Source organism: Sturnira hondurensis, unplaced genomic scaffold (assembly GCF_014824575.4).
Source record: "Sturnira hondurensis isolate 20B ecotype Veracruz unplaced genomic scaffold, ASM1482457v3 Scaffold0004136, whole genome shotgun sequence".
NCBI classification, from domain to species: Eukaryota; Metazoa; Chordata; class Mammalia; order Chiroptera; family Phyllostomidae; genus Sturnira; species Sturnira hondurensis.
Window position 1 is genome coordinate 5,360,026 of NW_028076767.1, and position 26,862 is coordinate 5,386,887.

At 37.9% G+C, this 26,862-nt stretch overlaps 2 protein-coding genes across 3 annotated transcripts in view; both read left to right on the forward strand.

Annotated features, from left to right (window-relative positions):
• The first annotated feature begins 491 nt into the window (after positions 1-491).
• TMEM237 (transmembrane protein 237) lies at positions 492-16,427 on the forward strand. Of its 2 annotated transcripts, none has more exons than XM_037043608.1 (13): positions 492-585; positions 2,499-2,530; positions 3,122-3,132; positions 3,974-4,030; positions 6,201-6,338; positions 7,605-7,722; positions 8,502-8,659; positions 10,513-10,636; positions 10,857-11,048; positions 12,120-12,193; positions 12,833-12,926; positions 13,860-13,981; positions 15,798-16,427. In XM_037043608.1, the coding sequence occupies exons 1-13, from the start codon at positions 547-549 to the stop codon at positions 15,863-15,865; spliced, it is 1,227 nt and encodes a 408-aa protein (XP_036899503.1). In that variant the 5' UTR covers positions 492-546; the 3' UTR covers positions 15,866-16,427. The 2 variants fall into 2 exon arrangements, with proteins under 2 accessions (XP_036899503.1, XP_036899504.1); XM_037043609.1 differs by lacking the exon at positions 492-585 and adding an exon at positions 1,195-1,303.
• Positions 16,428-19,080: 2,653 nt separating this feature from the next.
• The window catches only part of CATSPERT (catsper channel auxiliary subunit tau), an 80,054-nt gene continuing 72,272 nt past the window's right edge, over positions 19,081-26,862 (forward strand). Inside the window, exon 1 of the mRNA XM_037044685.1 lies at positions 19,081-19,317. Within this exon, the coding sequence (XP_036900580.1) occupies positions 19,312-19,317 (6 nt within the window). The 5' untranslated portion in view covers positions 19,081-19,311. The remainder of the gene's footprint in view (positions 19,318-26,862) is intronic.

A 26,862-nucleotide genomic window follows, 5' to 3' on the forward strand; every position in this document is an offset into this window, starting at 1 on the left:
TCCAAGAAGTCTTGTTTTTCTTCCCTAGGTCCGAGACTTCCAGTCCCTTCCTGACCCTGTATATACTGCATTTTCTCCACATCCAAGCCATCCCCTACCCTTAACTATAAAAGAGGGCATGCTTCAAAATATTTGTAGTTTCTTATTAAAGCGAATATTATCTTTCTTTAAAAAATCAAACATAACGAAAATTAGGTCATTCTTATTGAAACTTAGTGAGGCCAGATCTGATTTTATGTTGTGCTTCTTTGAGAAAAGGGTTTTCCGAGGGGTAAGAAATTGGAGAAAAATCAATACCCGCCCTCCTCCCTCGCCGCTTCCGAAGTGCAACTGAGTCCTCCCGGTGGCGAAGAGCGTGCATCCCGAACTCTGAATCCCGGGAACTCCGGGCGGGGCGGAGGCAGTCAGAGACCCAGTCCCGGGGGCGGTGGCGCAGTTAGGAGCCACAAAGTTCCCGCCTCCCGCAGGTCCAGGAGGCCACGGTGTCTCGGGGAACTAGGCTCGGGCCTAGTCTCCCCGCCGAGGGAGCGCAGCGGGGAGGGCACCATGAGGGACCACTCTGGGCTTCCGCTGGAGAACCACACGGTGAGCAGTGAGCCGCACGTTCCCCAGGAGCGGTGGTCGGGAAGGAGGGTGCAGCTCTAATGCCGAAGCTACCCCTGGGGCGGGGCCGACGCCAGCGCGCTGGCTGGTCAAAACTGGAGAGGCCGGATTGTAGACTTGTGCCTCGACCGCCTTCGGCGCCGACGAGGTTGGATTCGAGCCAGGGCAGTAAATTCATCCCAAAGCGGAGACCCGAACTTCCGCAGCCAGGAGTGACGTTTCCCGGGCCTGGTTGAGCGTGTTGCCATGACGACGCCTCCTCTCCGTGTGGCCCCGGCCTCTGCGGGTTCCGCGCTGCCGGCGAGGCAATTCCTCCCGGAGGGCATTTACCCGCCAGGGAAAGAGATCGCTTTTTGGCCAGCGGAGACTTTTAATCGTGGTCTTCTCTCACGTCTCGAACAAATCACTTGGGAAACCATAGAGAAAACCGTGATCACTACCCCACGCTTTCTGGAGTCTCGCCTTCCGGACTCCTCAGTCGCGACTCCAACGCCCCTTTTCTGGCTGGGGGTAGAACAAAACCCTATCGAAGGGCGCTGTTTCCCCTCACTCGCTCTCGTCGGCCTGGCACGGAAGGGGGCTTCGGGCCCCCGCGCCTGGGCGAAACAGCCCGTTGACGCATTGCGCCTGCGCGCGGGGCCCGCTGGGGCAGGTTTGAGCGCTGCGGGGGAGTTTAGAAAGAATGGGAAAGAAGCAGGTGGTAAGCGAGCCTTAATTACTTTTAAGTTATTTGGATTCTGTGTTCTGTTGAACCGTTCTATTTTCGAGAGGCTTGAAGTTTGGGTTTTTGGATAGGTGGTTCGCGATTTTTGCGAGACTTTTAAAATGTGGAGTTGTGTGAACTGAGCCTTGCATAGAAGGCTATTCATAGCATCTTTAGAACAAAAGCGCTGTCGTGTTAACTACCGTACTTTCCCTGTTGTAATTTTGGTTACTGGATAGTGTTAACACAGCATGCCTTGCCTTCATCTTGTAGCGTTTATATTAAAACACATTTTAAACGAATGGATTGCTAAACAGGACAGCTGCAGAACTACAAAAATGACTAAAATTTACCCCTTTTGAATCAGGGTTTTCTGCAAGCAGCATGAGATACTTGGAACATTAAAATAATTTCTAGGCATTAATGTTAGTATTTTATTTTGAAAGATTTCAGAATGCTTCTTAACTATACTCTCACCGAACTGCAAACACAACTCTTCTTACTCGTGTCAAGTGCGGCAAAAGTCTCCCCCTCCCCTGACTCTTTCTGTCTTGAGATGCATTCTTCATCCTGTACTCAGAGCGATCTTTTCAAAAAGTATGTTACTGTGTGGGTTAGAACCTCCTTTGGCTTCCTACTGAATTAAGACAAATTCTAGATTCCTTCCCTCCGTCTTCCGAACCCTAATTAATTTGGCCTCTGCCTACCTACCTTTCCATGATAACTGCTGCAGCCTTACTCCTTTTACCTGGAACACTCTTAAGTCCATTCTCTCCTAAAGGCTTTTGTATTTGCTTTCCTTTGTCAAAAATGTAGGCTCTTTTAAAAAATCAGTTTTCACTTCAGATATCTGAGAGAGACTTTTCCTAACTAAAGTAGAAACCCACATCCTCCCCACTTATTAATATATATATATACTGAACCACTAGAATGTCATGAACCCTTTTCATGAAAGCAGGATCTCTTTGTTTTGTTCATTAATGTATCCTCAGTGCCTGGGTTGTAGATAAAAAGGCACACAGAAGGGAAAGAATTTTATATGTAATTTAGAATAGGTAGGTGAAATTTAAATATTGCCCATTTGAGACTCGTGGATTTCACTGATGAACAGGGTAATCAAAAGATCTGAACTATCAGATGTAAAAATGCTCTAGGCTTTTACTTACAAGTAATTTTCTTCTTTTCTCCATAGCGTCCTCCACGAGCCCTTCCACCTGTGCCAAGGTAAAAGTAATTTACAGTAATTTGATTACTTTTTCAAATGCAAAATTAATATAAAGTGAAAAATCAACTACCATTGCAAAACTAAATGCTTCAGAAAAGACTTCTTGAAATTTTTAGTAAAAGCCTTTTTAACAGTTTAATGGTGAAACATCCATGAATCATTAGGATGACAGTTAAATGTTCCGTTTCAAAGCCTGAATGTCAGAATAATGGATCCATTCTAAATGTTTAAGTATCTTGTTTGTCAGAATTCTGACCTTTTGTTTGCAAGAATAGTTCTCTCCAAGTTTAAGCTGATTTTAATCAGTGACAAAGAGTTCTTAATCTGTTTAATCCACTTTATTCATAGGTAGTAGGGAATATGTACATGTAGATTCAGAAAATATTGGGGTTTTTATTTACAGTCTTATTTTAAAAGATTATTTGTAAATAAACTAATTTGTAAATTAGCAGACTTTGTGTGAAAGCTAATTCTATTTTAGATTTGTAATTATTTAAGTCAGTTTTCAGTCTGACAACATAATAGATTTCTAATTAATAGAGTTTTCTTTTTGTCTTTGCCCTGTTAAATTTGGTCGGTGTCATGTAAAGTGATATTAAAGGTGAGTTAGTTCACTGTTAATGTAAAACTTTTTAAATGTAGTTATTTGATGTTTAAAAGTTTAATTTATTAATGTTTCTCTTAAAATTTAATATGAATGATATAATTTATAATACTGCAATATCTTTTTATCATAATAATCTATGGCACCCTTTTTATATGATTGTTAATAAATAACACTGTGATATGGTTGATATTTGACCTTAATAATATGATAAAAGTATAAAAGCACTCATCCTTGAATGAGTCCCCCAGGTCATAATTCTTGGCTAGTTTGTAGTACTGTCTTAGAGATCGCATCTTCCTTTGTCTCTTTTAGTCAGGATAGACTGGCTCATGCTACACTAACCCCCCAAATCTCAGTGACTTAATATCATGCAGGGTTATTTCTGGTTAGTCCAAAGTCCATTATGGCAACAAATCAGGGCATTTGCCTGTTACTACCTCTTCACTAATGATGGCAGTGATTCAGTCTACTTCCTTTTGTGGTTCTGCCATCTTAACATGAGGTCTCCCCAGTTGCCACACCAAAGGAAGAGAAAGCCAGAGGATTTCTCACTGGCTCTTTCAATGCTTGGGCCTCCAAATGACAGATCACTTCTCTCACAGCCTGCTGGCCAGAAGCAATCATAAGCCACACCTGAGAGCTAGGGGGATGGGAAGTGTAGGGGATAAGATGACTATCTGGTGAGCACACTTTGTATGTCACAGTTTCTAACTGTGTCAAAGTCTCTCTGACCTTTTTCATTTTCTTGCCTTCTTCCCCTATTAAAAGTTCCCATTTGGTTGTTCCCTTCATAGGATTTTAGGCAGTCTTTTCTGTTGTTCTTTTTGTTTTATAGATGATATTCCACTTAGTCGTCCTAAGAAAAAGAAGCCAAGAACAAAAACTACACTAGGTAAGAAGTTGTTCTTTGCTACATGGAATCCCAAGTTCTTCCAGGACTTCAGGCACAATAAACATCACAGATCAGGGAGAGACAAGTCACTGCTGCCTTGAGGATAGAATCAAGGTCACTTTGAAGCAAAGGGGTTCCTGATGGTGGTAAGGGACAAGGCAGTGGACAGCCTGAAGAGAGTCTAGAAGGATTCATAAAACAAAGGGTTGGGCCACCAATACTCTTACTTCCACTACAGTCTTGGACTCTGGGAAGCCTTTTATCTCTAGAAAACATTAAGTTGTCTTAAGCTATGATTGGTTTCAGACCCTTGAACAGGATACTGGATGTAGAGTCACAGGTTCTTGGGTATGTCATTGTAGTCAGAGAATAGAACACGAGTCTGGAGACAGGACCTTGCCATCCAGGTATTAAGCTTCAGTAATGTGCAAGTCCTGTGAACTCCTTTTCATTTGAGTTATGCACTAATGATCCTGGATGTTCTGTCAGTAACTCTGACTCACTCATTCAGGATTCATCATCTTCAACAATAAATCAATTTTTACTTCCCACAAATTTCTGTTAATGGAACCCACCACTCTCCAGTCACCCAGGCTGGAAACCTTAGGGTCACCTCTCACTGGTCCCTTCACTCTACTTGCTGTTTCTACTTGCTTGCTTCTTCTGTGGCATCTTTTGTCCCTTTCCCCTTTCATTTCCACTGTCACAACTGTAGGTAGTTGAGCTCTAACCTTACACTGTTAGACCTTAGCTATCCTCTTCTAACTTTAGCTATCGTGGTAGCCTCCAATATTGTGCTTCTAGCTTTTTTTCACTCTCATTGGTCTTGCCTCCACAGCTGGATAAGCTTAAATCTCATAGCTGCTCAGACCTTACACTTGGTCAGAAACTTACTTTGGCTTACCATTGATTTCATAACAGATGGAGGAATAAATGGAGAAAAAAAGAAATAGAGATGGATGCATAGAAAGAGAAAAACATATAGACATAGATAAAAAGAAAAGAGGTGCAAAGAGACTTAGATTCACAAAGATACTGAAATGCCAGGTTCTAAAAATGCACTCACCGTTAAATACAGACATGCTCATCTGGATTTAGGAAGGTCTCAGGTGGAGGATGCAATAAAGACAAGAGTTTGGAGCACAAATACTGCTCTGTCCCAGCTGCCAGCACTTTTTTTTTGGTAAAAGTCGGTGCCCTAGACGTAAAAGAGGATATGTTGCTAGGTCACTAAAACTGTTCATTTCGATTATTTCAGTTTTTCACTGCTCTAGTTTTGCTCTAGTTCTACAATAGTGGGTGGTGGAGAAGAAGAGCTGTTTTTGCAGGATGGGTTGCTAGGAGTAAAATAGTAGAGAAAGGACATGTGCATTAGTAATATGATAAGATCGTGCTAAACTGCCTTCAAGGAAGCTTTAGTTATTTATCGCCATCAACAGTTTGAGTATCACATTCACTAAACCCTTGACAACATTGGACAATATCAATTTTTTGAAAATTTTTATCAATTTAATGGGCAAAATGTGCTTAGTTTTCATTTATCTGAATACTAATGAGTTTAAGCATATTTTTGTTTATTAATACATTTATATTTCTTTTTTGAAGAACATGGACACAGGAATATAGTCAAGTAAAATTCAAATCTGGCAAAATGTGTCAAAATCTGTTCAAAGACTTGATGAAGGGAGAGACTGAAATGAATGACCAAATGAAGAGATTTATAAATTATCTGTTAACCCCAGTTGTCCATGATGATGTTATCATGTGTTAATTTAGTAATGAAGTACTAAACTATATAAAGGCTAATAATTCTTAAGGCATAAGACAAATAGGAAAATTCTCTACAGTAATGTTTATGTTTTACTATTATGTTTTACTTTGTTGAAAATTCTGAAGCAGATTCTCCACCTCTCCTTCTTTTGTTCTTCGTCCTAGCACCCACCCCTTTTTCTTGTTCATTTTCCCTTGTTCCCTCATTTATTTCCTTTCTCAACTTAAAACCTGAAGTTACAGGTGAGGAAGAAAGAAATCAAGATTTGGGGCATAATCAGTTCTGTAGGAGAAGGAGTGATTATATAGGGAACATTCCAGTTCTCTCTTTTTTCATCTTCTGAAGACTCGGTGATCTCCGCTCAAGTTATCCCATGTTTTCCACTCTGTATTTCTTTAGCGAGTGCTTCTTTGGAAGGCCTTGCTCAGACTGCTGTTCAGAGGCCATCTGAGAGCAGTGAGCCACCACTTAAAGAACCCAAGGAGCATGTAGAAGCTCCTTTTCAAAGAAGACAGAAGAAGACAAGGCTACCTCTTGGTATGTAAAAACAAGGGTAGGTTGTGAAAGCAATTGTGATTTCGGGTGTATTATTAAAAACCTGTCTGTTCCCATTTTTTTCCTCCTATATTCATTTTTTTTCTTTCTTAAAATTTTTATCACTAGAGTAACTCTAATGTGATAAGTTAAGAACACTTTAGAGTGTCTCTGTAAGGGAAGTGGTACGAATTCAGGACTAAAATAGAAAGTTTAGATCTTGATGTGTATAAGAATTTAGCATATGATGAAATGGACATTTGAGATTAGTGGAGAATGGTTGGTTCTCTATTAACAATGATATAAGGCAACAGCCAACATTTATTGAGTTTTGCTATGTCCCAGGCACTGTTCACAAGATAAACAATACTATGTCCCAGGCACTCTTCACAAGATAAACAAAATATCATTTATTTTGCCTATCAAATTGGCAATGCTTTTTAAAACTTACAAAATCCAAAAGTGTTGATGAGAAATGGGAACACTCATATGCTGCTGCTAAGAGTATAAATTGGTATAGCCTGTTTGAATTTATAGGAATAGAAATAACTATAATAGCTATAGTAATTAAAGGATGTTAACTGCAATATTATTTATAAGAGTAGAAACTAGTAATACCAAACATTTAACAATGGGATCCTGGCTAATAAAACATTTTATTCATTCAATAGAAAACAAATAACCATTAACAGGATTGTTAAAGTGATATGGTGACATGGAAAACCATCAGTAATATATTGTTGAGTCAAAAACAAAGGCTATAAAAGAGTATGTATAGAGGATCCCATTTTGTAAAATATGTTGTATTAATTTTTAGGGCTCCATAACAGATTACTACAAACTGGGTGACTTAAACCAACAGAAATTTAGTCTCTGACAGTTCTGGAGGATAGAAGTTCAAAAGCAAGGTGTGCACAGGGCCACGCTCCCTCTGAAGGCTCTAGGAAAGAATCCATCCTTGCCTTCTTCTAACTTTGGTGGTTCTTAGCTGTCCTTGGCTTATGACAGCATAACGTCATTCTGTGCCTCTTGTTCTCACATTTTTTCATGTGTGCCCCTGTTGAATTATGCAATGTTTTTCCATATTTTTTAGCATTGCAATTTCAAATCTTGTGTGTTTAAAGGTGTAAATTTTTAAAAATAGATGTGTAAGACACTAAAAAATGATTTGCCCAATTAAATTTTTTAAAGTTCTTTTGTATTACGAAAGTCTTGTACATTACTTTTCTTTTTACATTATTGTAATTTGAAAATTTACTCTTTTTGTAGAATTGGAGACTGCCTTCACCCAGAAGACGTCTAGTCCACCTTTGTTACGAAATGAAAATGGCATCGATGGGGAGCCAGCTGAGGAGCCAGTTATTCAAAAACCTCGCAGGAAGACTAAGTAAGAACTTACTGTATCTTCTAAATATTCTTCAGGGGCTCTGATGCTTGATTTGGAGCTCTTGCCAACAAAAGCTTCTGATTAGGTCTTATAAATACTTGCAGTTGTATATCTCTAGGTTAAGTAGTATTACAAAAATATCACTTAAACCAGTCTGATGATAAATTCAAAAAGTGTAAACCACTGAGAAAGGTAAAATATTGTACTTAAATAAGAATTCTTAGGAACAGTCTCTTAAAAAGGAATAACACAAATATAACATTCCATATAAGTAGCAAAAAATTACATAATAAAGATATTAAAAATTAAAGGTAATAATAAAATAGGTGATTACAATTTATTTTCTCATGTTAACAGAATTCAAATTATGACTATTTCAGCAAGAAGTAAAAATGTGTATTTTAGCATAGGGAATTGTATCAGATAAATAGAATGGCATGCTTTAAATAAGTACGCTGGAAGTTATATAACACTGTTATTTGAATTTAGAAATGACCCTATGCTTAGTAATTGGTATATATATGAAATGATGTAATTTTAAGTTTGAAAAGAACCTTACAAATCTAATTTAGTCACTTCATTGTCCCGAAGAGAAAACTGAAGCCAACAGAAATATAGGTGACTTGCGGCAAATGACAGTTAATAACTGATCTGTTTGAGTAAAATCCAAAACACTTGAAGTCCAGGGCTCTTTTCATTCTACTTAAAGGTACCTCCTTATGTAAGTCTGTAAAAATTCAATAATCATCGATTTTTTTTAACATTCTCCCTGATGACAGGAGAAAACAGCCAGCAGAATTGCAGTATGCCAACGAGCTGGGAGTAGAAGATGAAGACATAATTACTGATGAACAAAGTAGTCCCGAACAACAGTCTGTGTTCACTGCACCCACTGGCATTAGCCAGCCTGTAGGCAAAGTGTTTGTGGAAAAAAGCCGTAAGTGGTTCATTGTTTTCAAACGTGAGCACTTTAAGAAGTATGCAAGGATATCACCTGACCTAGGATTTATACTTCTGGAAATCTGAATTAAGGAAATAAGCAAAAACAAAGACAAATTTATGCACAGTGCTATTCATCACACTGTAATTCATGAGAACAAAAAACTGGAAATAACCTAAACATAAAAAAGCCAAGGAATAATTTCAGTAAGGTATGCTCTATATATACAATAAAATTTGTATCATTAAAAACAATATTTAGGGAGAATTTTACATTTTGTGGAGTCTAATGAAAAATAAATATACACACACATATACTTTGATCTCAACTATAGAACACATAGGACAAAAGAAGGAAATATGCCAAAATATTAATTCTGGTTGTTATATAATTTCTGGGTTACAGTATTTTGGGTAATTAAAAAAATCTCTTATCTTCCACCCATTTTTTTATTCTTTGTTTTACTTTATTAGTTTTCTGCAGTTAGTAATGGTGTAGGTGGTGGGCCAGATAATGATATAAATTCTATAATTAAAAACAAATGAGAGAACATACATGATTATATTACCATATTAAATAAGAAGTACACCATTATAGCCGTAAATTCTTTTGGACAACAGTTCTGATGTTCTGTAGCACGCACTGGTTGTAAGACTGCATTTGCAGTGTTTTAAGAAAAGCTTTCGAGAGGCACGATCATGGCCACATGCTCCTCCCGTGGATATGTGTATGCTATGAATATCCCGCTTTTATAAAGAACGCCTCTGAAAAAAAGCTTAGTCCTAGACATTTACAATTTAGATTTTATGTAAGTTGTTTTAAAATTGTGGTTCTGTAGTATCCCATCTGAGGGACCTTTGCCAGTGAGGTCCCTCACTGTGACCTAGGGGCTTACCTGGGTCTCACAGTTGATTAGTGCAGAACTGAAACTCAGGCTTTCATGACTTCTAGTCACGTGCTTTTACTAGCATACCAGGCAGCCATTTAATTTACTTCAAACTATTATCAAGCATAATCACTCAGTTGTTTTTATTCTTGCCTCCCTTAGCACAGAAACTTCCCCACTAGGTGTAACTGATCAAAAAAATATGAGTGTCTGTCCAGAAGTTATCTTTGCTTAGGGAAAATTATGTGATGCACCTCTGCCTGTGTTCTCCAAACTACCTGGCAGCCAGGGTTGGCAAGTATGATTGAAACAGACCTTGTTGCTGCCTGAGGTCCATTTTTGGGTTGGTAAGCGAATGAGGAGGGACCTCCTTGCCAACAGTGAAAGAGTCAAGCTCTGCTTGCAGTGTTGCAGTGCTGACATTTGAACTGATACTTTTCACAGGGATCTTCCTAAAACAAATTTAGGAAACAACCCATTTCCTTTCTGTCATCACAGAGTACCATCTACATACACTGGTATCTTCTAAGAAATGTAAAGTGTTTTCAAATGTTGACTTGCCTTTATTTGGTTGACATTCGAACATTAGTACTTCTAAAATCTATAAATTAGAATATTTTAGACTTTGTCGTGTTAAAGGTTGCTAGACTTTTTTTTTCAGTTGGAAGTTCATTATTGTATTTCATTAAATATAATCAGTTTCTAAAACTGTTACTTCAACATCATTTTGGTTTGAGAAGAAAGCACACAGGCATTGTTTATTTTTCCTAAAGATGAAAAAAGCACTGTGTTTAAGCAACTGAAAGTAAAGAGCCTTTTGAAATAGGAACTGAGTCAGGGAGGATTTTTAGAGAGAAAAACAGCAAAATTTCATATTCATCTAAGGATTCTTAAGTATGGAATAATAAAAAAAGACTATCAAGGTTCTCTTTTGTTAATTAATAGTTGTGTAATGTGTTCTTAGGGCGATTCCAGGCCACTGACCGTTCAGAGTTGATAAAGACCACAGAAAACATAGATGTGACCCTGGACACAAAGCCTTCCTGGACGACCAGAGATGTTGCACTTTCAGTGCACCGGGCTTTCAGGTGGCTGCTTTTGCTGGACTTTTCTTAAAACAAATTTTCTTTAAAGTGTTGATTGTTCACCACTGGTTAATAATCTGCCTTCCATGTAGTAAAAATAAAAAGCATGTTTTTGTTTTTTGTGAAATGGCAAATTTTACTCTTATGGGAATAAAATCTTAAAATATTTTAGCTTTTTACTGTAGTAATTCATGTATAATAATAAAACCCTTTTTCCATTCAGGATGGTTGGTCTTTGTTCCCATGGTTTCTTGGCTGGCTGTGCTGTGTGGAATATTACTGTGATATATGCTCTAGCAGGAAGTCAGCTTTCTAACCTCTCAAACCTTCTGCAACAATACAAGCCCTTAGCATATCCATTCCAGAGTCTTCTCTACTTGCTTTTGGCTCTAAGTACAATTTCAGCTTTTGACAGGTAAGACTGTTTTGACTATAGGTCCCACTAACTTTTCTTCAGGAGCAAATGTTGAGCAATGTCTGTCACTGACTATGACAGTTTTCAAAACAGAATTATAGGATATTAATATTATTTGACTGACTTTTAGGCCAGTCTGTTTTTGTTATTTTGGGAGGTTGGGAGTGGTTATACTGTAAAAGAAAAAAATAACCAAAGTCTTAACTCATTTCAGCATCAACTCTAAGTTCAAAATTTCTTCCAAATGTAATAACTCAAAAAGTCCCAAATGTAATCTAAATCACCTGAATCAGGAACAGATGGGAGTTTGGATATTGTATCAGTTTACAGTTGCTATAACAAATACAGCAAACTGAGTGGCTTAAAACAATAGAAATTTATTCTCTCAGAACTGGAGGCTAAGTCTGAAATCAAAGGGTTATTTAGCAAGGTTCATTCCATTACGGAGGGCTCCAAGGAAGTCTGTCCCATGCTTCTCTCCTAGCTTCTCCTGGTTGCTGGCATTGGTTGGTGTTCCTTGGCTAGAAGATGTACCACTCCAATCTCTGCCTCTCTGTCACATAACAGTCTTCTCTGTATATCTTTGTGTCTGGGCCTCCTCTCTTTCTCTTTTTTTAATCCTCACCTGAGGATATGGTTTTTATTGATTTGAGAGAGAGAGGGAGGCTGAGAGAAACAGAAACATCAGTCAGTTGTCTCCCATACACACCCTGACTCAGGATCAAACCCATAACCCAGGCATGTGCCCTGACTGGGAATTAAACCTACAACCTTTTGTTGTGTGAGACTATGCTCCAATCAACTGAGCCACCCAGCCAAGGAAATGTGTTTCTTTCTCTTATAAGCACACAAGCCATATTGGATTCCAAGGCCATGGTCCATTCTAATGGCCTTGTCTAGACTTGATCACATCTGTAAAGACCCAATTTCCAAATAAACTGTGGCTATCTAAGGCTTAGTAAGAGAAAATAAATGTAGTAGCATTAGAATAGAGAAGGAAACACTAAAGAGAATACAGTTTTATAAGAAGTTTACAGTTGCACTGTGACAAGAGACTTTTGTATTTTCTAGGATTGACTTTGCCAAAACATCAGTAGCAATCCGAAATTTTCTTGCTCTGGATCCAACAGCTTTAGCCTCTTTCTGTGAGTAAATAGTTTAATTTGATGTTGTACTTGAGTTACATTGTAATTTTGAACAAGGAAAAGTTTAATTTTATTTTCTAAGAGATTTTATATTACTGCTACCTATAAACATTACTTATAGATGTTTAGTAGAATTTATATTGAAAAAAACATGTTAAGCATAATTTTGATTAAGTTATTTTTCAAAAGAGGTTGAACTAAATAACTTAAGAGTTAATTTGTTCTATGTTAAATAATATTTAACTTTTGAATTTTCTACTTGACATTAAACAGATTGAGCTGGCAATGACATTCCAGTAATAAATAATATTTTTTATCTTTTGGATAATTTGGAACACATTTTATTCTAAGTTATGAAAATATTAATAAAACTACTTTTAGGACCTTGAGTCAATTACTTAATTTCTTAAGAAATCTAGATTCTAGTCAGTTCTAATGATGAAATAGTGAGTATCTCAAAAGGTCACTTTGTGTTCTTGAAAAATAATCCAGCCTGTTGAAATTGATCAAATGGATTATTTTTATATTGTCATTCCCTAAAGTACAGATTATTTTTCTTCCTTAAAGTAATCTATACATTCAAAATAAACTTGGCTGTTAAAAATACATTATTAGTAATTTCATTTATCTTTTTCTCAGTGTACTTTACTGCTCTCATACTATCTCTGAGTCAGCAAATGACAAGTGACAGAATACACCTTTACACACCTTCTTCTGTTAATGGTAGCCTCTGGTAAGATCCACAGTAGCACTGGCAATTGTTGAGGGTAAAATAACATTGATAATGGGAGTAATGATGGCAATAACAGTGGTAATGGGAGTAGTAACACTGATAATGGTAGTAATGATGGTAATAACAGTGATAATGTGAATAATAGATAAATGTAAAAGAGTGGAAGGATTAGAATGATATCATTATCTATAAAAAATAATAAAGGCCCTGTCTTTATCTCCAAAATTGTGGCAAGAAAATGTCTATTCCTTTGGTTAGTGGATAAGTATTGTTACAAACACTTACATTTTTAATGAAATGTCTTCTTTTTACAAATCTGTTTTAAATCTCTTTAAGTTGCGGTTTTAAAATATGTCATTACACAATGAACTGGAAAAACCCTATACCCTTACCCCCAATCCAGAGCCTTATACCCAAGAATAGTGATGACAGTGAGTAGCTGGGAGAGAGTAGGAAAACCAGGCAGTGCTGGAAAGAGAGCAGACCAGGGAGTGCCAACCTCCTCAGAGCACTGGCCAACCTAGACGCTAAGAGGAGGCTGAGATTCCAGTTTGCAAAACTCAAGAGGGGCAGTCTTTTTGAGAGAGTGACTAAAAGCATGAGGTAAAGAGAGAAAGGAAAGATACTTCGTGAAGAGTAGGTAACAACATAGTTGGAAGGTAAATTTAGAAAAGTTTTTGGCAACACTGAATTTCAATTTATCTCAGTGTACAAAGCACATCTGTTTAGAATTCGATAATAACCTTTGAACCTTTGTTCTCATGATATATATTCATAATATATATGGTATATTTTATAGGGTATCATTTTATTTCATTCTTTTGTTATCCCTGTAGATGAAGACTGCTGTGTTTTTAAAGTTTATTAAATGGATATATTTAGATATATGAACAAAAATAAAGACATTAATAATGAGTATTTCTGTATCTTTAGGGCAGCAGGAGCTGAGGAACGGGTTCTGCAGCCATGGATCGTGGTGAACCTGGTGGTGGCCATTCTGGTTGGATTATCTTGGCTTTTTTTGTCCTATAGGCCAGGCATGGATCTTAGTGAAGGTATTAAAGAACAAATAGCCCTGGCTGGTGTGGCTCAGTGGGTTGCGTTCTGGCCTGTGAACCAAAGGGTCCCCAGTTCGATTCCCAGTCAGGGCACATGCCTGAGTTGCAGGCTGGGTCCTCAGTAGGGGGGCACATGAGAGGCAACCACACACTGATGTTTACCTCCAACAGCTTTAGCCTCTTTCTCCAATCAACTGATTGGAGAAAATAAATTTCTCCCTCCCCCTCACTCTAAAAGAAAATAAATAAATAATTTCTAAAAAGAACAAATAGTATGGACATATAATGAAATCTTCTGTAATGATTTTAGAAATCTTTTAATGGCTATAGCTTATAGTATTGTCATAGCAAAGACATAGTTAAAGTAACACAAAAACAGTGATGGTAAAGTGGTGAAACAGTGTCAAGAGAAACAGGGAGGAGTGTCTAGGCGGGTGGGAATCCCAAAGCATTAAATGAGGGCCTTCTGTGGCCCTGGTGTGTATTTAGGGGGTTTTCTTTGGAACCCTTTGAAAATTTTATAGAACATCCTTGCTCTTCATTTCTCCTATTCTCCAATCAAAGTATTTCTTTATTTTATTTTGTTTTATTTTTTATTACAGTTTACTTTTGACATTATTTTGTATTAGTTGCAGGTGTACTAATACTTCAGTCTTATACTTCACAAGGTCAAAATACCAGTGCAATTTGATGATCTGATTACAAACTGTCTCAAAAGTCTTAGAACTGAGACTTTCCCCAGCATTTCCATTTGTAAAAATCAAGACAAAAAATGTAGTCTTGTATTTTCATTTACATATGTACCTTTTGGTATCATTCTTATGTTGCTTCACTAAATATCCTGTTGCTTTATTTCTTTTGATATATGTAAAGTATTTTTTAAATCTTCTTAGGGTTTATGTATTTTGCTGTTTTCTTTCACTCAGTATAGTTTTTAGTCATTCAAATATATTTTTCATTGAATACTTACATCAGAAAACTTTATTAGGTTCCTGAGATTTTCTTTTTTAATATTTCTTGGTATTTTAATAAGTTATGTATATATGCTAAGTAATAGTTTAAATGTAGAAATGTCAACTAATAATATTCTATACTGTAGTTGGGACTGAGCTGGCTTATGCAGTATTCAGTCTAAATGACAAAGTGTGTGTTACTTACAAAATATTTACTGAATCGTGCTCTCTTTTAGGGCCTTGGGAATTACATAACATTTTATTGCCATGAGACTAAAAAGTAAATGGAAAATGGAAATGCTAAAACCTCCCTTATAGGGTCATTATGGTGATTAAATGAGATAACACATTTAAGATATCCTGGCAAACACCTCATTTGTTAGCTCCAGCTCCTTCCTCTGTATCTGTGCCCTACATTTTAGGTTGTCATGACCACTGCAGAATTAGACATTTCAGATGTGTGATGATCCTGTATTCTCCAAATGACTTAACTTTCCTGGCGAGCATTATTCTATTATCTCCATTATATATTGTTTTATTTTCCAGGGGTTAACAATATTTAAAACTTGAAATTCTTTATTTTTACCTTTTGCAAAATTTTAAATGCAAAATTCATACATTTGTCAGCTCACCTTTTAAATCAGATCTTACTATCAAGAATTCTTTTAGTTGAGGATTTTCTGTTGTTATATTATTTTGTAATATATATGTCAGTGTGTCATATATTTTATAATATATGTGTCAATATTTCATATATATTATGTCACTATTTTAAAGGATTGTTTATGATTAAACTATAAAAGTCTTTTTGAGGTACTGGCAAACCATTTTAAACATGATCTGTTCACTTCCTTTTCCAGAGTTGATGTTCTCCTCTGATGTGGAAGAATATCCTGATAAAGACAAAGGAATCAAAGCCTCCTCCTAATGCCAGCTCACCTTCAGAGGAATGAGAACCCAGGATTTAGAATTTCTCTCATTCTTGCTTTTAAATGTATTTTTGTAAGATATGTACAGCTATATTTGGAATTGATTTTTTGATTATATAATACTGAAAAATTCTCAAGATTATGGAAAATGTTGAAATTATATCTGTAATTTATACCCATTCATTTCAATAGTATTATCATCTTAATGACAAAGAAGATAATGAGCTAGAAAACAGTAGGTGAAAGTGTTTATTTCCTGTTCTCTCAAATTAAGTGCATTTATAATCATTAACTTAAAAAGCACTAATGCAGAAAAAGCTGTAACTTTAGTGTTACAAAGATATATCAGGTTTAAACATAAGTTTAGGAAATAGGGAAGAAGGGCAAAAAAGACCTTCATTACTTATTTTTGATGTCTCCTTTCTGAATTAATTGAAATATGAAATTTGTCTTTTTTGAAACAGACTTAATCATTGTGTATCATGTAATAAGTATAATGTAATATAATTTGGTTTGAAAGATGCTTCACTTTATGGTTAATAAAAAGAAAATGTATCTTTTTCATTTGAAAAGTCTTTTAACCGAACATTGCTACCTTACAGTTCTTGCTACCTTACTTCCCTTAAAACCTGTATCAGTGGTTCCCATAGCTGGTTGCACATCAGAATCATTTAGGGAGCTTTAAAAACACAATATAGCAAAAGAGTAGCTGAGTAGGCCAAAAGCTCAGGGAACTAAAGGAGAGGCGGAATGAATTTGTTGAGCTAACACTCAATTGACTTCTGACAAGAAATACGAGTAGAAATTCACTGTACCTATTCCTAAGCTCTTTGTCAGAGAGATCTTTGGTTCTTGAAATTCACTCTTGATGGGGGTCCTGCACTGGAAAAGGTCTCTTCAGAGCTGTATCCAGTGGTGCCTCAACTGACATGAAACCCTAAAACCGAAGATAATAATGCAACTCTATGGGGAAAGGTGTCTCAAAGGCTCTGGAGGGCATCAATAAAACTTGGGCTAGCCCTGAGTAGCAAGCAACTGAATGTTGTAGCAAAGAAGAGGGTTGAGAAATTGGTGATAGAGAGAGATGGCTCTGAGAATAGGTCTGAGTTTGGTGTAAGCATCATAGTAGGAGTATTTTGCTGTCTGTAAGGCTGGAGTTGCTGAAAAGGGAATTTCCCATGCAGTCACTGAACTGTGAGTCCACTGGCATCCTGCCAGTTCCAGCTTTCACTGTGATCAGCGATGATGGTCTTCACAGTGGCAGGAAGCTGGCAGTGCAGGAGTTCATGATGCCCCTTGTCAGCAGACTTCAAGGAAGCCATGCTCATTAGAGCTGAGGCTTAGCATCTGAACAATGTCATCAAGGAGAAATACGAGAAAACCAATGTGGGGGATTGTGGTAGGCAGAATAACGTCTTCCAAAACTGTCCATGTTCCAATTCCTGGAGCATTACATGGCAAAAGGGATTTTGCAGATGTGATTAAGGTTGTGAACCTTGAAATAGGGAGATTATCCTGTAGTATATGGTGGACCCAGTGTAAACACCTGAGTCCCTAAAAACAAACTTCCATTGTCATCTGATGATGAAAGAAGGGTCAAAGGGTCAGAGAGTTGTGATGTTGATTGCTTTGAAGAAAGAGGAGGGGGCCACAAGCCAATGACTGCAGGTGACCTCTATAAGCTGAATTTTGGCCTTCAGCCAGCAAGGAAATAGATATGAGCTCCATCCTACATCTTTAAGGAATTGAATTCTGCCAACATGCCAAAAATAAGGAAACAGACCCTCCCCTAGGGCTCCTAGAAAGGAATTTAGCCCTGAAACCTTGGTTTCAGCCTGGTGAGACTGGTGTCAGATTTTTGACACACAGAACTGTAAGGTAGCAATGTGTGTTGTTTAAGCTGCAATTTGTGGTAATTTGTTGTGGCAGCAATAGAAAACTAATATTGGGTTGAAGGGGGTTTGTTCCCACATTTTAGAAAATAGAGAAGCTCTGGAGCTGTTGTGAATGCCATTGGGAAAGCTAGCTACATTGATAATATTGTAACTAGTGTAGGCATAGTTGCCTTTGAGTTTTCAAGTTTTGGCAGTGTGATTTGGACTTTAAATCTGAGTACTAGTGGATCTGCATACATTTTCATCAGGGACCATCCAGTAGTGTCTATCAAAAAACCTTTGGCCACGATGATGGGGAAAGTTGGAAGAATTTCATTACCAATGTATATTTCCATGATTAGCTTAAAATAATCATTTTCCTCACCTTCCTCCTCTCATCAAGTGTGGGTACAGTGATATACTTAGAAGAGTGTCTTAGGTGTCAACAGAGAAGATCCCTGGTGGGTTTTTAATTTGGGGGGTGCAAAATAAAGTTTAATACCTACACACCCCCTCAGTAATTAATACCTATGCACCCCCCCACCCCCACCACTCCCCTCAAGCAGAACAAAACACACATGAACTCCTGGGCCCCATCCCGAGATTCAGATTTAATAGAGCTGAGGTAGTGCCTGGAAAATTACCTTTTAGAAGATACCTCAGGTGATTGTGATATGGCCAAGTAAACTAGCTGGCATTTGGGACCCCTGGCCTATTTGCAATCTATTATGAAACATAAAGCCTGGACTGAAATAGATGACTTAATCCTGGTCAAGTTGCTAGGTCTGTGTGAAGACAAAAACAAAAAAAAGTAAAACATGGTACCTACCTTCTAGAAGCTCATAATCTATTAGTCAGAAGACAGGTATGGGAGTTGAAGAATCTAGGGAAGTATTGTACTTATAAATTGAATCATAGAGAGTGTAATCTTTCGAAATTAGCTTTTTCTACTCAGCATAATTCCTCGGGAACTCATTGAGGGGACAGTGTAAGGAAGTAGCGATTGGTATTTTAAGTCTTCCAGAAAGAACTGGTGCAGCACGGAGGACTTCTGATGGGTCAAGCAGGCAGACTAGAAAACGAACCCGGTGGATCGGTCACCGTGCTTGAGGAGCCTGGCTGCCCACCAGCAAGGGAAACTGGAATGACCCTCCCAAGTCGCTAAATCCACACGCCCCGGAAGCGAGCCCTGCACCGGAACCTCGCCTACACATGCGCATCACGCAGCGTTGTAAGCCGGTGCGTGGCAGTGGGGTTGGAGGTGGGGGCGGGGCTAGAGCGGGAATAGACGTTAGAGGGCTGCGCCTGCGCAGTAGCCAGCCGTCAGTTAGGCGCAGACCCTCCGGGCAGAGGATGGAGAGAAGGATCCTCCCCAACAGATGCCTAAGGTTTCCAACACAGCTGATAACCACGGCCTTGTTCACGGACCCCGCATTCAGAGGAGTTCCCATACTTCCCTGGAAACCACGCACATCAGAGGGTCAGTTTTCTTCAGTTGGTAGCTTTCAGGAGTCAGCAATACCTCGGTCCAGCCGGGGGACCAGGCCAAGGAGGGCAAAGGGCAGTGCCTGATGGATGTGAGTGCCGCCCCCCGCCCCCCAGAGGGGCCTGCTCGCTACCCAACCACCCAGAGGGACAGGGAAGGTCAAAGGGGTCATCGTAGGCAAATAGGAGGGAGGGCGACCTGTCTGAAATTAGGAGGTGGTAATACCTGAGAAAGATTTTGACAGTTATTTAACTTGTCAGAGCCTTGTTTCATTAACTATTAAATGAATACAGTAACTGCCTACCTTACTTACAGAGTTACCTGGAGAACCAAAGGAGTTCATGATGTACAGTGCTTAACAATGCAAAGCACAAATTAGGGTCGATAAATGTTAGCTGCCGTTCTCATCATCATTGAGATTTCATTTAAGTGGCTAGAGCACTGAACTCCAGACACTTTAGTTACCCTTGTTTTCAGTACCTGGGGTTCTTTTCTTTTTCCAAATAAATGTCCTAATATCATTTTTAAAAAATCTGTCATTGCCCTAATGACTAGAGATGTCACCTTTACACTAAGTTATCTTATGTATTTTTTTCCTGGGCTTTGTATCTATTCCACTGGTCTTTTCATCAATTTCTGTATACTATGTCAACCTAACATAATATAAACCGTGCCTTGCTTCTTTGTGCTTTTACATTTGTTTCTCCCATTTAGGCTCCTCTCCTACTTAATTTTTTAGTTCTTTAAACCCACTTGAAGTATCATCATCTCCTTTCCTAATACTCTCTCCCCAACCCCATATTTGCCTTGTGTTTCTGACATAGTTCGTAGGCATTCTGAATGGGGCTTGGTACTGGAATCTTACCCCCTGTTCCTCTTTAGCTCCTCTTTGTGACCATCAGTATTTGTGAGAAAGGGGGCAATCACATGAGAAAGTAAGTCTCAGCTTTATCCAAGGCTTTCTGGTAATGAAACTAATCTGAAAACTATTAGGTTGTCAATGAAGATGGTGAACCTCCATCATTCTAAGCAGACTGTGCCCAGGTGGGCATATGCATGGAAACTGGCAGCTTAAAGCCTCCAGAAAAGGCAGATTTAGGACAGTGAGACATAATTATAGGAACACAGATGTGACTCTGTATCAGTGATCTCCAATTTTCTTTCATTGCACAGTCTTGTCAGTAAAAATCATGTGAGTATTATCACCAATGTTTCTATGTTCATTTACACATTACATAACATACTGAAATTTACTGTATAAGATGTATACCATACAAAATTAAAAATAAGAAATACTGTAGAAAACAGTATGGAATTTCCTTAGAAAACTAAAGATGGAGCTTCTTTTTGATCTAGCAATCCCATTGCTGGGATTATACCCTAAGAATCCTGAATCACCAATTCAAAAGAACCTATGCACGCCAATGTTCATAGCGGCACAATTTACAATAACCAAGTGCTGGGAACAGCCTAAGTGTGCATCATTAAATGAGTAGATCAAAAAACCCGGTACATTTACACAGTGGAATACTACTCAGCAAAAAGAAAGAAGGATCTTCTACCCTTCGTGACAGTGTGAATGAAACTGGAGAGTTATATACTAAGTGAAATAAGCCTGGTTCTGAAAGTCAAATACTATATGATCTCAACCTATAAGTGGAACTTAATCAACAAAACGAACAAGCGAGCAAAATGGAACCAGAGACATGGAAATTAAAAACAAACTGACAGTGACCAGAGGGGAGGAGAAGGGGGATAACGGGAATAAAGGGGTAGGGGCAAGTCAAGGAACATGAATAGAGGACTCATGGGCACAGACAATGGTGGGGGATTGACTGTGGGAGTGAGGTTGGGTGGGGCAGGGGAGAGCAATGGGGAAAAATGTAGGATAACTATAACTGAACAACAAAAATATTAAAAAATAGAAATTAAAATAATACATTTTTTGAATTATAAAAAATGAATGTTTCTAAAAATGATTTTAAATTTTATTTTGTATATTACTGGTAAAAACTCATCAAGGATTTCTATATTTGAAATGCTTGATTTCATACTTTGTGATATAGTGATTTGAGGTTCTGGTTCTAAGGCACATTTATTACAGTTTTGTTGTTAATGCTGTTATATTTGCAAAAAAATACTGTCAAACTGTCATACTGGAATTTGCAATTCCAAAATGAAAGAGGTGCATCTTGATTGTGCTTAGTAAATCACAATATTTATTTGTCATTTCTGTTTGGTTTTGCAAACTTCTAAATTCAGATTTCATCAGTAAAGTAAAAAAAAATTAATCTTTTTTGACTAATTAGTTCTGGCAAACTAATTGGAAGGCATTGCATTTTTATATTTAAAAGGAGAAAAATGGTCTCTTAACCTGATGAAACTTTCACTTGTGAGATTTTTAAACAAATAAAATTGTTTCTAAGTTTTTAAAATGTAATAGCATGAGTTTCTAGTTATAACACATTTGCATACACATAAAATAACATTAGATGAAAGTATTTCCAATCATTTTCAAAATTTTACCACCTTAATACATGTTTATTGCAAAGATATGTTTTTTCTCATTTGTTTTTTTAATTTAAAATTTATTTTTTCAATTACAGGTAACATTCAATATTATTTTGCTTTGGCTTCAGGTTTACAGCATAGTAGTTAGACAATCATGTACTTTGCAGTGTTCCCCCAATATTTCCAGTGCCCACCTGGCACCATACAGTTATTACAGTAGTGTTGACTGTATTGCCTGTGCTGTACTTTACATCCCCGTGACTATTTTGTAACTACCAACTTGTACTTCTCAGTCTCTTCACCTTTTTTATCCAGTCCTCCAACCCCACTTCCCTCTGGCAACTATCAGTCTGTTCTCTGTATCTATGAGTCTGTTTCAATTTTGTTTGTTCATTAATTTTGTTCTTTAGATTCCACATATAAGTGAAATCATATTTGTTTTCTTGGACTTATTCCACTTAGCATAATATGCTCTAGGTCTATCCATGATGTTGCAAATGGTGAGAGTTCACTCTATTTATATGGCTGAGTAATACTTCATTGTATATATGCACCACCTCTTTTTTATTCACTCATCTATTAATGGACATTTGGGATGCTTCTGTATCTTGGCTATTGTAAATGACACTGTAATGAACATACAGGTGCATATATTCTTTCAAATTAGTGTTTGGGTTTGTTTGGATATGTACCCAGAAGTGGAATCAGTGAGTCATACATAAGGCAGTTCCATTTTTAATTTTCTGAGGAAACTCTGTACTGATTTCCATAGTAGCTACACCAATCTGCATTCCCACCAATGAGGGTTCCCTTAAAAAAAACGGTTATTTTCACATCCATTAAAATATCATCACCTTACTCTGAAAGGAGAGATTAAGGAATATATATATTTTAAAATATTTGCTGGTTTACATTACTGGTTAGCAAACTTTGAATATTTGTTTTTGGTAAAAGCAAAGTGATACATCTTTTTTTAAAAATGTATTGAGATGACATTGGTTAACAAGATTGTATAGGTTTCAAGTATACATTTCTATGATACATGTTGTGCATATTGCATTGTGTGCCCACCACCCAAAGTTAAGTCATCTTCTGTCACCATATGTTTGGCCCCTTTTACCTTTTACTACCCCCCACTCTCTTTCCTCTGGTAACCATCATACTGTTGTCTGTGTCTGTATGAATTGCAGTTTTATATCTCATGTGTGAGTGAAATCATAGGGTTCTTAGATTTTTCTGACCAGCATTTTGCTTAGCATGATATTTTCAAGGACTATTCATGTTGCTGCAAATATCAGAATTCCATCTTTTTTTATGGCTGAGTAGTATTCCATTGTATATATGTACCTCATCTTCTTTATCTAGTCCTCTATCAAAGTACATTTTTGTGAAAACTTCTGGCCAAGATGGCATAGGTAGACACACTGTGCCTCTTCTCACAACCAAAAAGGACAACAATAATTTAAAAACAAAAAAAACCCAGAACTGACAGAAAATCAAAAATCGAACTGTGTATAAATCTGACAATGAAGGAGTTAAAGAAAACACACTCATCCAGACTGGTAGGAAGAGCGGAGACGGGCAGCCAGTCAGGGAGAACTCGGGGCAAGATGGTAGCTGGAGGACTGGGGCAGTCAAGACAGCAGTTGGAGGACCTGGTTCGGTGGTGGCTGGTGGAGCGGGTGGTCTCACATTCACATGCAGATAAACCAGGAGGAACAAATGGGGAGCGAGAAAGACCTTGCAACCCAGGGCTCTAGTGTGGGGAAATAAAGCCTCAAACCTCTGATTGAAAACACAGATGGGGATTGCGGCGGCAATGGGAGAAACTCCCAGTCTCACAGGAGAATTCACTGGAGAGACCCACAGGGGCCTAGAACATACACAAACCCAGCCACCCGAGAATCAGCACCAGAAGGGTCCAATTTGCTGTGGGTAGTGGGGGAAGTGACTGAAATACGGCATGGAGTGGAGCAAGCACAATTTTTCCCTCTCGGACCCTTTCCCCACATACAGTGCAGTGACGTGGGTTACTCTGCCCTGGTGAACACCAAAGGCTCCACCCCTTACTACATAACAGGTGCACCAAGACAAAAAAATGGCCCAAATGAAAGAACAGATCAAAGCTCCAGAAAAAAATACAACTAAGTGACAGAGGTAGCCAGCCTATCAGATGCACAGTTCAAAATACTGGTAATCGGGATGTTCACAGAATTGCTTGAATATGGTGGTAAATTAGATGAAAAAAATGAGGGCTATGCTCAGTGAAATAAAGGAAAATGTACAGGGAACCAACAGTCATGGGAAAGAAACTGGGACTCAATGGTGTGGAGCAGAAGGCAGAAAGAAATCAGTAAAAGAATGAAGTAACAAGAATTCAGAAAAATGAGGAGAGGCTTAGGAACCTCTAGGACATATTTAAATATTTCAACAATCAAATTATAGGGGTACCAGAGGGAGAAGAGGAAGAGCAACAAATTGAAAATTTATTTGAACAAATAATGAAGGAGAACTTCCCCAATCTGGCAGAGGAAATAGACTTCCAGGAAGTCCAGGAAGCTCAGAGAGTCCCAAAGAAGTTGGACTGAAGGAGAAACACACCAAGGCACATCATAATTACATTGCCCAAGATTAAGGATAAGAAGAGAATCTTAGAAGCACAAGAGAAAAGGAGAACTACCTACAAAGGAGTTCCCATCAGGCTGTCAGCTGATTTCTCAAAAGAGACCTTGCAGGCAAGAAGGGGCTGGGTTATCAGCAGGGGATTGGGATGGGGACAGAGGGGGAAAAGGTACAAAGAATAAGTAGCATAAATAGCAGTTAGAAAATAGACAGGGGGAGAGTAAGAATAGTATAGGAAATGTAGAAGCCAAAGAACTTCTATGTTTGACCCATGGAGATGAACTAAAGGAGGGGAATGTGGGCGGGAAGGGGCATGCAGGGTGGAGGGGATAAAAGGGGGGAAATGGGGCAATTGTAAGAGCATAATGAAATATATTTAAAAAATAGAATGGAAGGCCAGATGAAGTGCTTCCCATATAAGGTCAAGTTAAAGGAGTTCATCATCACCAAGCCCTTATTATATGAAGTGTTACATGGACTTATCTAAGAAAAAGATCAAAACTATGAACAGTAAAATGACAATAAACTCACAATTGTCAACAACTGAACCTAAAAAACAAAACAAACTAAGCAAACAACTAGAACAGAAACAGAATGACAGGAATGGAGATCACTTGGAGGGCTATCAGTGGAGAGGGGTAGGGAGGAGAATGGGGGAAAGGGTAAAAGGGATAGGAAGTATAAATGGTAGGTACAAAATAGGGGGAGGTTAAGAGTAGTATAGGAAATGGAGAAGCCAAAGAACTTATCTCTATGACCCATGGACATGAATTAAGGGGTGGGGGGGGGGAATGCTGGAGGGAGGCAGGTACAGGGCAGAGGGGAATAAGAGGTAAAAAATAGGACAACTTTAATTGTATAATCAATAAAATATATTTTTTAAAATGTTAATAAAAAACAAAGTACATTTTTGTTGTTTTCATGTCTTGGCCACCATGAATTATGCTACAGTGACTATAGGGGTGTATTATATCTTTGTGACCCAGCAATTCCACTCTTAGGAGTATATCCTAAGAATCTTGAAACACCAATCCAAAAGAACCTATGAACCCCAATGTTCATAGCAGCACAATTCACGATAGCCAAGAGTTGGAAGCAACCTAGATGCCCATCGGTCAATGACTGGATCAAAAAACTATGGTACATTTACACAGTGGAATTCTATGCTGCAGAAAGGAAGAAGGAACTACTACCCTTTGCAACATCATGGATGGAACTGGAAAGCATTATGCTGAGCGAAATAAGCCAGGTGGTAAAAGACAAATACTATATGATATCACCATTAACAGGGATCTAAACAAAACAAGCAAGCAAAATATGACCAATGACACTCAATTACGGAATAGGCTGACAGGGTCCAGAGGGGAGAGGGGAGAGAATCATAGGGGAAAAGGGGAGGGACTCACATGAATAAGTATAAAGGACACATGGACAATAACTAAGGGTGGGGGGTGGAAATGGGAGGGAGGCAGGGAGCATGGGGTGGGGAGCGGGAATATAAGACAGAACTCTGTACTTGAACAAGAATTAAATAAAAAAATTATTTAAAAAATAATTAAAAAATTAAAAAAAAATCTTTGTGAACAAATGTTTTCAAATGTTGGGGGTTGGTACCCAGAAAAGGGATTGCTGGGTGATATGGTAACTTTATTCTAAATTTTTTGAGGAACCTCCACACTGTCTTCCATAGCGGCTATACCAGCTTACAGTTCCTTTTCTCCACAACCTCTCCAACATTTGTTATTACTTGTCTTGTTGAATTGGAATGAAGAAGTAAAAGTGTCACTTTTTTTGGATGACATGATGCTTCATATAGAAAACCCTAAAGACTCCACCAAAACACTATTAGAAACAATAAGCAATAAAGTTGCATGATGCAAAATCGATGTTCAAAAATCCACTGCATTTCTATATACTAACAATGAAATTTCAGAAAAAGAAATGAAAGAAGCATTCATTTTACAATTGCAACAAAAATAAAATAAAATGCTTAGGAATAAACTTAACAAAGGATGTGAAGATATCTGTACTCTGAAAGCCGCAAAGCATTTTTAAAAGAGGTTGAAAAGATACATTGAAATGGAAAGATATTTGATGTTCATGGATTGGAAGAATCAACATAGTTAAAATGTCCATATTACCCAAAGCGATATGCAAATTTAATGCAGTCCCAGTCAAAATTCCAATGACATTTAAAAGAAAGAAATAGAACAAAAAAATCATCAGATTTGCATGGAATCATAAAATACCCCAAGTAGCCAAAGCAATCCTGAGAAAAAAGAATGAAGCTGGAGGTATCACACTTTCCGGCTTCAAATTATACTACAGAGCAATGGTAATCAAAACAGTATGGTGTTGGCAGGAAAACAGAGCAGTGGAACAGATTGAGAGTCCAGAAATAAAACCACATGTATATGGTCAAATAATTTTCTACAAAGAAGCCAAAAACATACAATGGAGGAAATAAAGCCTCTTCAATAAATGCTGCTGGGAAAATCAGAGA

Excerpts from the sequence above, each read along its gene's own strand:
- TMEM237 (XM_037043608.1), top strand. The coding sequence starts at position 547 with ATGAGGGACCACTCTGGGCTTCCGCTGGAGAACCACACG. Across the intron at positions 6,339-7,604 it reads GAAGACAAGGCTACCTCTTG|AATTGGAGACTGCCTTCACC; the intron begins GTATGTAAAAAC and ends CTCTTTTTGTAG. Across the intron at positions 7,723-8,501 it reads AAACCTCGCAGGAAGACTAA|GAGAAAACAGCCAGCAGAAT; the intron begins GTAAGAACTTAC and ends CCCTGATGACAG.